This window comes from Pseudophryne corroboree, chromosome 5 (assembly GCF_028390025.1).
Source record: "Pseudophryne corroboree isolate aPseCor3 chromosome 5, aPseCor3.hap2, whole genome shotgun sequence".
In the NCBI taxonomy this organism is placed as follows: domain Eukaryota; kingdom Metazoa; phylum Chordata; class Amphibia; order Anura; family Myobatrachidae; genus Pseudophryne; species Pseudophryne corroboree.
The window spans coordinates 728,048,750-728,062,889 of NC_086448.1; the positions used below are offsets into that span (position 1 = coordinate 728,048,750).

General features: G+C 48.5%; 1 protein-coding gene and 1 non-coding gene across 3 annotated transcripts in view; one reads left to right on the plus strand and one right to left on the minus strand.

Annotated features, from left to right (window-relative positions):
* The window catches only part of LOC134928369 (regulator of microtubule dynamics protein 1-like), a 70,767-nt gene that overhangs the window by 36,278 nt on the left and 20,349 nt on the right, over positions 1 to 14,140 (plus strand). For both annotated transcript variants that reach the window (XM_063924039.1, XM_063924038.1), the window contains exons 5-6: positions 2,894 to 2,983; positions 3,767 to 3,822. In XM_063924039.1, coding sequence (XP_063780109.1) covers positions 2,894 to 2,983; positions 3,767 to 3,822 — 146 coding nt within the window. The remainder of the gene's footprint in view (positions 1 to 2,893; positions 2,984 to 3,766; positions 3,823 to 14,140) is intronic.
* Positions 12,510 to 12,628, minus strand: LOC134929819 (5S ribosomal RNA). Its single transcript, XR_010178639.1, has one exon. It is a non-coding gene; the product is annotated as a 5S ribosomal RNA (ribosomal RNA).

Below are 14,140 nucleotides of genomic sequence, written 5' to 3' on the forward strand. Positions count from 1 at the left end.
GGAGCAGTCACACAGGGAAGAAATTTCCAGGGCTTGTGGTCAAGCATGGAAACGTCACTTCACATAAATATCCTGGAACTAAGGGCCATTTACAATGCCCTAAGTCAGGCGAGACCTCTGCTTCAGGGTCAGCCGGTGTTGATCCAGTCGGACAACATCACGGCAGTCGCCCACGTAAACAGACAGGGCGGCACAAGAAGCAGGAGGGCAATGACGGAAGTGGCAAGGATTCTTCGCTGGGCGGATAATCATGTGATAGCACTGTCAGCAGTGTTCATTCCGGGAGTGGACAACTGGGAAGCAGACTTCCTCAGCAGGCACGATCTTCACCCGTGGGAGTGGGGACTTCACCCAGAAGTCTTCCACATGATTGTGAACCGTTGGGAAAAACCAAAGGTGGACATGATGGCGTCCCGCCTCAACAAAAAACTGGACAGGTATTGCGCCAGGTCAAGGGACCCTCAGGCAATAGCTGTGGACGCTCTGGTAACACCGTGGGTGTACCAGTCAGTGTATGTGTTCCCTCCTCTTCCTCTCATACCAAAAGTACTGAGAATCATAAGAAGGAGAGGAGTAAAGACTATACTCGTGGCTCCGGATTGGCCAAGAAGGACTTGGTACCCGGAAATTCAAGAGATGCTCACGGAAGACCCGTGGCCTCTACCTCTAAGAAAGGACCTGCTCCAGCAGGGACCATGTCTGTTCCAAGACTTACCGCGGCTGCGTTTGACGGCATGGCGGTTGAACGCCGGATCCTGAAGGTAAAAGGCATTCCGGATGAAGTCATCCCTACCCTGATCAAAGCCAGGAAGGATGTGACCGTACAACATTATCACCGTATTTGGCGAAAATATGTTGCGTGGTGCGAGGCCAGGAAGGCCCCTACAGAGGAATTTCAACTGGGTCGATTCCTGCATTTCCTGCAAACAGGACTGTCTATGGGCCTCAAATTAGGGTCCATTAAGGTTCAAATTTCGGCCCTGTCAATATTCTTCCAAAAAGAACTAGCTTCTGTTCCTGAAGTTCAGACGTTTGTCAAGGGAGTACTGCATATACAGCCTCCTTTTGTGCCTCCAGTGGCACCTTGGGATCTCAATGTAGTGTTGGGATTCCTAAAATCACATTGGTTTGAACCACTCACCACTGTGGACTTAAAATATCTCACATGGAAAGTGGTAATGCTGTTAGCCCTGGCTTCAGCCAGGCGTGTTTCAGAATTGGCGGCTTTATCCTATAAAAGCCCTTACCTAATTTTTCATACGGACAGGGCAGAATTGAGGACTCGTCCTCAATTTCTCCCTAAGGTGGTTTCAGCTTTTCACTTAAACCAGCCTATTGTGGTGCCTGCGGCTACTAGGGACTTGGAGGATTCCAAGTTGCTGGACGTAGTCAGGGCCCTGAAAATATATGTTTCCAGGACGGCTGGAGTCAGAAAATCTGACTCGCTGTTTATCCTGTAAGCACCCAACAAGCTGGGTGCTCCTGCTTCTAAGCAGACGATTGCTCGTTGGATTTGTAGTTCAATTCAGCTTGCACATTCTGTGGCAGGCCTGCCACAGCCAAAATCTGTAAAAGCCCATTCCACACGGAAAGTGGGCTCATCTTGGGCGGCTGCCCGAGGGGTCTCGGCTTTACAACTTTGCCGAGCAGCTACTTGGTCAGGGGCAAACACGTTTGCTAAATTCTACAAATTTGATACCCTGGCTGAGGAGGACCTGGAGTTCTCTCATTCGGTGCTGCAGAGTCATCCGCACTCTCCCGCCCGTTTGGGAGCTTTGGTATAATCCCCATGGTCCTTTCGGAGTCCCCAGCATCCACTAGGACGTTAGAGAAAATAAGAATTTACTTACCGATAATTCTATTTCTCATAGTCCGTAGTGGATGCTGGGCGCCCATCCCAAGTGCGGATTGTCTGCATTACTTGTACATAGTTATTGTTACAAAAATCGGGTTATTGTTGTTGTGAGCCATCTTTTCAGAGGCTCCTTCTGTTATCATGCTGTTAACTGGGTTCAGATCACAAGTTGTACGGTGTGATTGGTGTGGCTGGTATGAGTCTTACCCGGGATTCAAAATCCTTCCTTATTGTGTACGCTCGTCCGGGCACAGTATCCTAACTGAGGCTTGGAGGAGGGTCATAGGGGGAGGAGCCAGTGCACACCAGGTAGTCCTAAAGCTTTTTACTTTTGTGCCCAGTCTCCTGCGGAGCCGCTATTCCCCATGGTCCTTTCGGAGTCCCCAGCATCCACTACGGACTATGAGAAATAGAATTATCGGTAAGTAAATTCTTATTTTTTTTGTCAGTCACTTTCTTAATCTGTAAATCCATTGTATCACTTGAATAATTGCACAGAGTTATTAATGCTGGTCACAATATAGCAGCTCTATATAACCATAATGTCTGATACTATGATCAACATGTACCACATCATTAAAGGACAGATAGCGTCATCTTCTGACCACAGTTAGAATTAATGGCCTCCATACATTAAAGATATATTGGGACAGTGTCCGGATCACTCAACAGCCGGGTCGAGGAATCGAGAATATTAAACATGTTTTGAAAATCCTAATTCCCAATCCATCGGGGTTGGCAAATCAGGCATTTTTAACGTGTTCTTCTTCGCTGGCCGCTGATCAGCAGATCTGGCCGGTAATGGGGCGCAGATGTATGGGGGCCATAGTTTAATAGGCCACAGTGATGCAAAAAGTGATCAGGCCATTTGGCCTAACTTGTGATCTCTAGGAGTTATAATTGGCAGAACAAATTTAGTGTGATCTCTGACATTGCAGAACTTGTTAACTGAACACTGTGTCCTGAATCCTGCAGATCTAATGGACCATTTTCTAGAAGACTATTTAGGTTTCTCTAGTCTTTCCGTCTTTATTACAGTGGTATGCGATATGTCTCAGTGACGTGGGAGACTATGAAGGCATAAAGGTGAAAATCGGAAATTCCTACAGCATAAAGGACCACTTCCAGGTGCAGTAACTGACGGACAAAGAATAAACTGTTGTAGTTAATGTCTATACAAAGCCTTTGTGACATCTACGCTACAGTAGGGATAAATACACAAATTTATCTCAAAAACTGGGGATCTCCCGTGGAATTTTTCACCCAGCTTTTTTCCAAAATAATCAAACATTGAACATTTCCAAAAATGTATAGCTGTGTCCTCTTTGCTCTGTGTGTGTCACAAGTCACATTACACATAAGTGCCCTGTGACTGTAGCGCGGGCGTCTTTTGCCGTGAAAATGCAATAGGACGCACAAGCAGCTTCTGCTGATTAAAATGATATGCAGCATGCCTATATTCTGTGTGTGACTGCGACTGTATTTGCATCCAAAATGCTGTGCTACAGTGTTTTCCTAGAATATAATGTAACTAATATAGGCATGCTGCATATCATTTTAATCAGCAGAAGCTGCTCATGCGTCCTATTGCATTTTGCGGCAAAAGACGCAAAAAACAGATGCTCAATGCTACGGAGTCCCGCCACGGCATGGCGCAACTTTAAGGGCTGTTTAGCGTAAGTGCAGGAAGGATGTATGATGACACATCTGTATATTACTCCCTTAAATCTGCACATTGTGCTTTACCTATGATGGGTCTGACCCAGGAAACGTGTAGAATACTGCTTGCTACCACTTCATTGTATAAGACTGGTTGGGTGATATACAAACCAAATATCGGATTGCCTTTAGGCATACAATAAATGAAAATGCATTATGTACAATATGTAAATATGCAAATTTTAATTACAGAGAGCGATTGACCTGAATCCAAAAGATGCCACCTCTATTCACCTCCTTGGCCTTTGGTATGTAAAACAAAAATTTAAATCTTCAGTAATAGAAGTTACTGATTTGTCTGTTCATTTTTACAGTACCAAACAATCTATACAGCACCTTTTGGTACAGGGAGGGCAAACATTAAGATATATATATATACACTCACTGGCCACTTTATTAGGGTACATCCTACTCATTAAAGCACATATTTAGAATTAGCCATTAATGTAGCAGTAAATTATTGTATAAAAGCATGCAGCCATGTTCAAGAGGTTCAGTTGTTGATATCAAACACCAGAATGGAGAAAAAAATATGACTTAAGTAACTTTGACCGTGAAATGTTGGTGCTAGACAGGGGTGGTTTGAGTATCTCAGAAACTGGGGATCTCTGTGGAATTTTCACCCAGGAAAGTCTAGGGGAGAATAGTACAAAAAAACCATTCATTTATCTGCAGTTCTGTGGGCAAAAACACCTAAATGAGAAGAGTGATGACCATAACTCAGATAACGATGCGTTACAGTAATGTTATGCAGAAGAGTATCTCTGAACTGAGTTCCACTCCTAAGAACAGGAAACCGAGGTTACAGTGGGCACAGGCTCACCAAAACTGGACAGTTGAAGTATGGTGATCACCGCTGTGGCATGCAGATGATGGCTATAAAAACTGGATTCCGTAGGTATATCCTGGCGTTTGGCAATTCAGGCTGGTGGATGAGAATGTTTTCTTGGCACACATTAGGTCCCTTGATACCATATGAGCATTATTTAAAGGCCACAGCTTACCAGAGTATTGTTGCTGACCATGTGCATTAGAGTGCCTTTGGTGGAACACAAGATTTGCAGCATAAGCGGCTGAATCCGAGATGGGAGTAAAGCAACAAAAAAAAAAGTAACTTTGCACAGTGGTATTACCATGCTGCATTGCAGGTGGGGCAGATGTAACGAGCAGAGTGATCTAAATTGCAGTTTAAAAATTAAAGCTGTTCAGCATTTGTGGGCTGCATGCAGGTGTAGCCAGTATTTACCCTGCATGCAAAAACAATACATGTATTTGCTCCCCTTGCATTGGTTTATTCCAGATACAAAGTTACTTGCTTGTTATGCTTTGTCCCACCTCAGAACCCTGAATGTGCAGCTGGCATATCTGCAGGACCTGTGTAATCATGGACCATGGCACTTTGACGAATCAGCCAGGTGGTGAAGGTGCAATCAGTAAAGTGGCCTGTGTGTAGATCATCTCATTGATTGCCCTGGACAGTGTAAACTTAGAAACTTTTATTTCTCTGACGTCCTAGTGGATGCTGGGTACTCCGTAAGGACCATGGGGAATAGACGGGCTCCGCAGGAGACTGGGCACTCTTAAAAGAAAGATTAGGTACTATATCTGGTGTGCACTGGCTCCTCCCTCTATGCCCCTCCTCCAGACCTCAGTTAGAATCTGTGTCCCCGGCCAGAGCTGGATACACCTAGTGGGCTCTCCTGAGCTCACTAGAAAGAAAGTATTTATTAGGTTTTTTATTTTCAGTGAGATCTGCTGGCAACAGACTCACTGCTACGAGGGACTGAGGGGAGAGAAGCAAACCTACCTGCTTGCAGCTAGCTTGTGCTTCTAAGGCTAGTGGACACCATTAGCTCCAGAGGGATCGAACACAGGGCCCGACCTCGATCGTCCGGAGCCGCGCCGCCGTCCCCCTTGCAGAGCCAGAAGACGGAAGATAAAGATGAAAAACGGCGGCTGAAGACTCCTGTCTTCATTAAGGTAGCGCACAGCACTGCAGCTGTGCGCCATTGCTCCCATAGCACACCACACACTCCGGTCACTGTTGGGTGCAGGGCGCTGGGGGGGGGGGGGGGCGCCCTGGGCAGCAATTAGTTTACCTTTTTGGCACAAATAGCACATAATACAGTGTATAACACTGTATATGTGCAAAACCCCCCGCCATTAACATTATAAAACGCGGGAGATGCCCGCCGCTGAGGGGGCGGGGCTATCTTCCTCAGCACAGCCAGCGCCATTTTCTCTTCACAGCTCCGCTGGAAGGACGCTCCCCAGGCTCTCCCCTGCAGTATCCAGTACAACAAGGGTAAAAAAGAGAGGGGGGGCACATAAATTTAGGCGCAATTTGTGTTAATAAGCAGCTATTGGGAAAAATCACTTTGTGTTAGTGAAAATCCCTGTGTTATATAGCGCTGTGGTGTGTGCTGCCATACTCTCTCTCTGTCTCCCCAAAGGACTTTGTGGGGTCCTGTCCTCAGTCAGAGCATTCCCTGTGTGTGTGCGGTGTGTCGGTACGGCTGTGTCGACATGTTTGATGAGGAGGGTTACGTGGAGGCGGAGCAGGAGCCAATAAGTGTGATGTCGCCCCCTACGGGGCCGACACCGGAGTGGATGGATATGTGGAAGGTATTAACCGACAGTGTCAACTCTTTACATAAAAGGTTCGATGACGTAACAGCCTTGGGACAGCCGGCATCTCAGCCCGCGCCTGCCCAGGCGTCTCAGAGGCCATCAGGGGCTCAAAAACGCCCGCTAGCTCAGATGGCAGACACAGATGTCGACACGGAGTCTGACTCCAGTGTAGACGAGGATGAGACAAATGTACAGTCCACAAGGGCCATCCGATGCATGATTACGGCAATGAAAAATGTGTTGCACATTTCTGACATTAACCCGGTTACCACTAAAAAGGGTATTATGTTTGGGGAGAAAAAGCAGCCAGTGACTTTTCCCCCATCTGATGAATTAAATGAATTGTGTGAAGAAGCGTGGTGTTCCCCGGATAAGAAACTAGTGATTTCTAAGAGGTTACTGATGGCGTACCCTTTCCCGCCAACGGATAGGTTACGCTGGGAGACATCCCCTAGGGTGGACAAGGCGCTCACACGATTATCTAAAAGGGTGGCACTGCCGTCTCAGGATACGGCCGCCCTAAAGGAGCCTGCAGATAGAAAGCAGGAGGCTATCCTGAAGTCTGTATATACACACTCAGGTACTATACTGAGACCTGCTATTGCTTCAGCATGGATGTGTAGTGCTGCAGCAGCATGGTCTGATACCCTGTCAGACAACATTGATACCCTCGACAGGGATGCTATTTCTTTATCATCCACTAGGGGTCACTGGAGTACTCTTGGGATATGGACGGGCGTAGCCGAACAAGGGCACTGAATATTTAAATTTAGGACCCTCCCCCCCCTCCATATCCCCGAGTACCTCAGTGTACGACCTCAGTGTTTTTTCGGTGCTCACAGCACGAACAAGGCTTGTGGTATATCCACACTTGGATTTTTATTTTTAAATTTTTACTTTTTATTTTTACACTTAGCACATCCCTTCCCAGTTTCTGGAAAAACATGGGTCCGGGATAGTGCCGCTGCATGGGCAGCGAATGGCGTGTCGGTCCTCACAAAGAGCACCCTCACAGCCACAGGCGCTACAAGGCAGCGCATGGCGTGTCGGTCCTCACAAAGAGCACCCTCACAGCCACAGGCAGACTGTCTCCTACTGCAACTGGACGGAGATTACAAGCCCGTCACAGCCAGGAGGAGAGCTGAAAACTGGACGGTGCTTACAGTAAGAAGCCCCGTCACAGCCAGGATGGAAGCCCCGTCACAATCTGGACGGAGCTTACAGAAGTACGACACTACAAGGTATGGTGAGGGGGTCAGGGCGGTCAGCTCACGCTGCCGCCCTGCTGTGTGAGTGTTAACTGTACAGGGAGCTGGCCGCCGCTGAGCACGCCGCTGACGGGTCCCGCTGAAGCAATGAAGTTCCACCTGATAGTGGTTAGAATGAGAAAGGTTCTCCTTACATTATACGCGCAGAGCGGCCGCACGTCACTCAGACGCCGGCCGCTCTCACTGCTCTGAGGGCCCGCCACCACTACGCAGCGCCGACTCCTTGGCTGAACTAAGCAGAGCGGCCGCACGTCACTCAGACGCCGGCCGCTCTCACTGCTCTGATGCGGCACCGCTATGCCGCACTCTCCGGGCGCTCTGATGCGGCACCGCTATGCCGCACTCTCCGGGCGCTCATCTAAACAGAGCGGCCGCACGTCACTCAGACGCCGGCCGCTCTCACTGCTCGGATGGCCCGGCACGCCGCCGACACTCTCCTGTGTACTAAAGAGCGGCCGCACGTCACTCAAGGACGCCGGCCACTCTCCCAGTGAAACACCGCAGACACAGGGAGACTGTGTACTGCTGAAAGAAGGAGCTTCCGGTCGGCTCCCCGGCGCTAGATACAGGCTCTCCTGCTCTCCCTGCACCCGATCCCCGTACGCTGCAGGTAACATGGGGATGCAGGGGGGGGGGGGAGGGGGAATAATACCCATAGCAGCAGCAAAGGCTGCATGGGTTCAAGCAGCGCAGCACTTTAAACAATGTACACTGTGTACTGTGATATACAGCACGTTTTATATATATATAATATATAATAAAGCTTTTGCTGGCATAACTGTCTATAATATCAGTATGAACTGATTATATGTGTAAACACTTTGTATATATATATAATATATATATGAGGCTTTGGCTGGCAATAGGTTATCAGTGGCATAACCTATTGCACGTTTAACCAAGTTTTCTGTTATTTTTGGTTAAGGTTGCAAAATAAATACACTGCAGGCAGTGCTCATATTATTTGACTAAATGCATATATTTTACTGTATCCTACAATCAGGATTTTGGTACTTACCGATAAATCCCTTTCTCCGATTCCACAGGGGCCACTGGAGTGTAGTTACAATGGGGAGATAGTAGGTGGTATTGGTAGCTGGCACTTTAAAAATTCTCACACTGTGGCTAGCTCCTCCCCTACTATCTCCCCTCCAAGCCAGTCTACGTTAAACTGTGCCCGAGGAGAGCTGTAATAAACAAACCGTAAGGTAGAGGAGGTTAACGACGCCCTGTAAACCAGGCGAACACAAACTAAACCTGGAACAGAACCTGACAAAAAACCAGGCTAGCCTGAACCCAACAAGCAGTCATATGGTGATCTGCAATCGTTAATCAAACAAAAATCAGGAGAAACAGCGCTGGGCGGGCGTCCAGTGGCCCCTGTGGAATCGGAGAAAGGGATTTATCGGTAAGTACCAAAATCCTGATTTCTCCTTCATCCACTAGGGGCCACTGGAGTGTAGTTACAATGGGGACGTCCCAGAGCTCCCAAAAAACGGGTGGGAAAGCGCTGAGAGTCCTGTAAAAACTGCTCGGCCAAACAGTGATGCAGAGGCCGTAAAAGTGTCAAACTTGTAGAATTTGACAAAACGAATGTCGGTTTGACCAAGTAGCCGCCCGACAAAATATTCATGGAGACCCCGCGGGCGGCTGCCCACGAAGGTCTTACAATGCGCGTAAAGCGCGCTGAAATGGAAAACGGAGGTTCCCTAGTAACCGCCAAGAAGACTGTCTGATGATCAGATGTATCCAACTGTCCAGCATATGCTGGGGCCCCGGCTATTTAGTACGGGAGCATCGTCCAGAGCAAAGAAGAAAAAACACTTCATCGAATAGCCTGAGACCTCTGTAGAGAGAGTTGACGAGCCCTGACAACATTCAGAGAGGATTGAAAACCACTAGTGTCAGATTTATATGAAAAATGGACCTTCCCTCTGGAAGAAACGACCGCTGAGGCCGAAGCACAGCCCGGGGAGTTGCCAATAGAGTACTCCCTGAACAAGAGGCCGAACTTACGGCCGCTAGGCTAATCTCATTTGGAAGAAAAGCGAAAAAGGCAGAGACCTAAAATTCCGGTCAGTGTGGTTTGAAGCGCAGCGGAGCAAAAAACCTCCCAGAGAAACCAAAGATGAATGGTAACTGGAAGAAGGGGGAAAAAACCCCTTTTATCTTCATTATGTTCCATAAAGTTTTCCCAAAGTGGCAAAAGCGAGAAGAGGTAATAGACTTCTGAAATCGGAGCCCAGTAGGCCTAACCGAACTAGGGAACTCCTCCCTTCTGAGGTCTCGTGAACAGTCACACGGGTAACCGAAACCAGTGTAAAATTGAACAAGGAGAAAAAAGGAGCCTGTTGAAGTAGACAGTCCAGTCGAGGTAGGAGCCAAGGCTCCTCTACTGACAACAGGCGTATCTGTATCTTCAAGTCATGCGTGGCCCAACCAGCGCCACCGAGAGGACTAGCACGCATAATCCCCTCCTGTGTTACTGAACATGAAGTAGAAATAGAAAAGGAGGCAGGATAGAATAACCAGAAAACTCCCCGGAGCCCTGAGGGCCTCCACGGCTACTGCCGTCCGAGAGTAATAAAGGGTTAAAGAGTCAGTCAGAACGCCCTGAGGTCGATCCGAAATCTCCGCCCACAGCGGACCAGCTGACAAAACTCCGGGGCATGTTCCCTCACCCAGGAGTCTGACCTGGTGGCTTGATCTGGAAACAAGATTGTTGTCCCCCGTTCCGAGAGGAATGGAGGCGACCACTCATTACGTCGCAACTTGACTGAAGAAATAGAGTCTCAGGTGCCGAGGAATGAAAAAAACCTCTGACGGACCGTGTTGAGAAACGTCTATGCGGAGCATAAATTGGATCTGTGTCGAATCAGAAGCTCGTGGATCCTCCGGATATTCAGAAGCCACCTAATGTACAGAGTGGGATAGTAGCAGTAAATTGTCCCATTAGGGAACCAACGTCACCCACTGCCCTTGAAAAAGAGTTATTCTGTTATCTTCCTAAACTCTGTGGGAGCGGAAGAGAGAAGAGTAAAGGACTTACAGTGAAAATGAGAATCCTGTTAAGGGGGAATCTGAGAAAAGCCTGTCCAACGGAAATCAGTAAACAGGCATCTCTGAAGACAAGGGACACATAAAACTCCCTTTCTTGTTTAAACTAGCAATCACAGACTAAAAGGATTGTAAGGCCAGAATAGGCCTGTCCGAGCCACTTGGCTTCGGAACGTGAAAAGAAAACAAAGGCCTGAGAACTGTCCTAATTCAAATGATATGTGAAAAACAGGGATCAACACCCTTTGCGGTTAGAAACCTATGGAGCGCAGCCTGCAGTATGACTCTCTTGTCAACGTAAATCAGCCGACCTATGCCGAGGGACTCCTGAGACGGTTGTAACCGCCCAAGCCTTCTCCCATCGACCTGCGCCTACCCTGGGACCCTGCCGGTGTAATGGGTGTATAGGATGACATAAAATCAGACTGGACTGAGGATGTTGAACCTCTGCTTCAGCCTTTTTACCCTGAGAACCCCTGGCGACGAAGATATCACCCGTGTGGAGTCAAAAACCTGAAAGGGCACGAAAAAATCTAAAGGGAAGACCAGTAAAGGTCTGTCTTGGAGCTGGGGCAGTAGTAGGAGAAATCAAAGTGGACCTACCTCCATTGGTTCAAGAAATCCTGCAGAAAGTTCCTTCCCCAGAACCATCTGCCCCGTAGGATTTCATGTTTACTTGTCACTGTCGCAGCCCCAGAGGTCGTCGGGTTAAGACAGCCCAAGCGAAGATGCAGGGTCCGAGTCTGTAGACATGGAGACCTCCAAGGAACATAAAGCAGAATCGTGATTCTGACCTGTATCAAAGTATCAATTGATCCTGATGCGAAGCATCCTGTAACCTAGAGGACAATTGTTCCCCAACCTACCTGCTCCGGATACGGTAGAACCATGCTGCCGCATATGTCGATGGATCCCTGAGCAAGGTTGCCTCAGGAAAACGGCGGCTTGATGGACCGGCGATACACCGAGGTGTATACCCTAGAGAGGTTCTGATACCATCTCCTGCCATCTGCGGGGAAAAGATAGGAAAACAAACCTTGTTTGATACCTGATATTGTGTATTCGGGTGTCTGTCGGCCGCCTACCGGAGCCTGCCCAGCTCATCCGAAACTGAACCAGTCGCTGTCATTTTCGTCAATGGCGTGGAACCCTGATGGACTTGACGTGTCCTCCTCCTTTACCTGCAGTATCAGATGAACTGCTGTATTATGTACCTGTATATTCTGAGACACTGGTTCAGATCCACAGAAAACAGACATCAGTAATGCATGGAATGTTAGCAAAGTTTCTTTTTGGAAAGGTGTGTTTGGTCCCGCTGTGATTTGATCCTGTGACCTTGGAAACCAAAGTCCAAGGGCTTACCTGATGAGTTATTGTCTGGTTAATAGTGACCTTACCTGCATCATTGATCAAACAGGGGTGTGCAGGTGCGTGGAGGGCGAAGCAGATGGCTCCGCCGCATACTTCACACCTAAGAGGGAATTCTTCGACTATCCCAGGAGAGACAAACGAAAGGAGAAAAGGTGGGTTAAATAAACAGAGCCCTACGTAAGGTGTGCACTATAATGTGTAGTGACCGATACGATTAAAATAAACTTTCTGGAGCAGCGGAGACCTGAACCAGCAACGCTGCGCTGTGGGACAGGAGTCTTAGCCCTAGGCTATAGGGGTTCTCCTTAAAGTTTTGTTTGGATTCAAACCCCTGTTCAGATACCCGCTACTAGCGTACTGAGCCGCAGCGCTATTTGTCTGATGCCTTACACGCATTCCACAATTACAAATAGCATTAGTAACTAGTGACAACAAGGAATAATAAAGGGAAGGCAACACCCCGCCCTGTATTTAGTGTACCGCTAATTAAGGTGCACCAGATGTTTCTCTGAGGTTCCGCTGGCTTTTCAAAATGGTGACCAGCCTGTGAGAAAGATGGGGGAAAATGTTATGTGCAAGATGTTGTTATTAGAAAACATTGCGGAAGTAGCCTACAGCACCTGGTATTCCCAGGCGGTCTCCCATCCAAGTACTAACCGGGCCTGACCCTGCTTAGTTTCCGAGATCAGACGAGATCGGGCGTGTTCAGGGTGGTGTGGCCGTAGGCTTTTATCCCCTATATCTGGTATTTTATGGATTTATCTATATACATACCTACACGCACTTAAATATATATATCTATATATATACATGCACAAACATAACTATATATGTATATATACACACACACCGTAGGTAAATAAATACTGCACAGTAGATCCTTTTAATTATTATTGAGCTGAGTCCCAGCTACTGTAATAGAGCAGGTTCCCTGATTTGCAAGTAGGAAAATGCTGGGTAGAGGACTCTACTGCAGGAGGAATGTATCTATATTTCAGCAGCCTGAAGTATCGAAAAGTTACAAATCCCAGAGCTGTTGCCTAGCGACGGGGAGACCTGGGAGCCCGCTGAGTAAAGCAGGTTAACTGTTAATATACCTGGGACTTTATTTGTATTTGTCTCTGAGTATGCAAGATTAGCCCACTGGGCTATAGGAGACACTGCAAATATGAAGCCAGGTCTGTGCAGGGAGGAAATGGCCGCCAGAGTGAAACTCCTCTGGGCTATGCGATAAAATCTATATAGTGGATAACTGGATTAGTGCTGAGCCACTCTGACTATATCACATTCTCCTCAGCACCATGTGCATTAAACTCACATAAATGCCTATTACACTATAACAGTGGCCGGGGAGCGGAGAATGCTGAGCCCGCTGTACAGAGCAGGAGTTAGCTCCGCCCCCCGGCTATGGCGCCTTATTGCAAAACTAAGCGGGAAGCGAGCTGTACCCTCCGCTGGGCCTGCGAGTCACCGCCGGGGAGCGCTGAGCCCGCTATACAGCGCTAGTAGAGCCCTGTATCTGCTAGCCGCCGCCGGGGAGTGTTGCGCTGAACAGAGCGCGAGTCGCCGCCTGGGAGCAGGGAGCGCTGAGCTCGCTCTACAGAGCGGGACTTAGCTCCGCCCCCTCCGTACAAGGCGCCAAATTTAAACATTGCTTTGCGCTCGAGCGGGATCCCTGTGCCGGCTCTGTGAGTCGCGCTGAGTGGGGATCTGTGCGGGGGGTGCGGGGAGCTGGGGGAGCAGAGGGTTATCAGAATGACACACACCCGTTTTTCAGTCAGGGTTGTATAAACACATACTCAGCCTCCCCCAATCATCCTGTCTGTTTCTCCATGAGGAGGACAGGTAAGGATACAATAAAGTACATTACAGCCCCAGAGAGCCCTTCTGGAGTGGGTTGTACAACAATAAACAGTGCATTGCTCTAAAAACATACATAGCCACCACAAATAAAGTATACTTCACTCACCACTGTGTTCTTGGTGGATCGGCCCCGACACACGCCGCACGCAGCGGCGTCCAGCCGGAATCTTCTGTGGTGGGGTGGTCCCGACACAAGCCGCACGCAGCGGTGTCCGACCATTTTTTGATACTCACCGCTGCCATGCTGCCGGAATCTTCTGCTGGATGGAGTGGCCGCGACACGCGCCGCACGCAGCGGTGTCCGCCAACTCAGGAGAGCTCAGTGTCTCCCTCAGCCGGGGCCCATCCCTAGCCGCACGCAGCTGCGATGGGACCC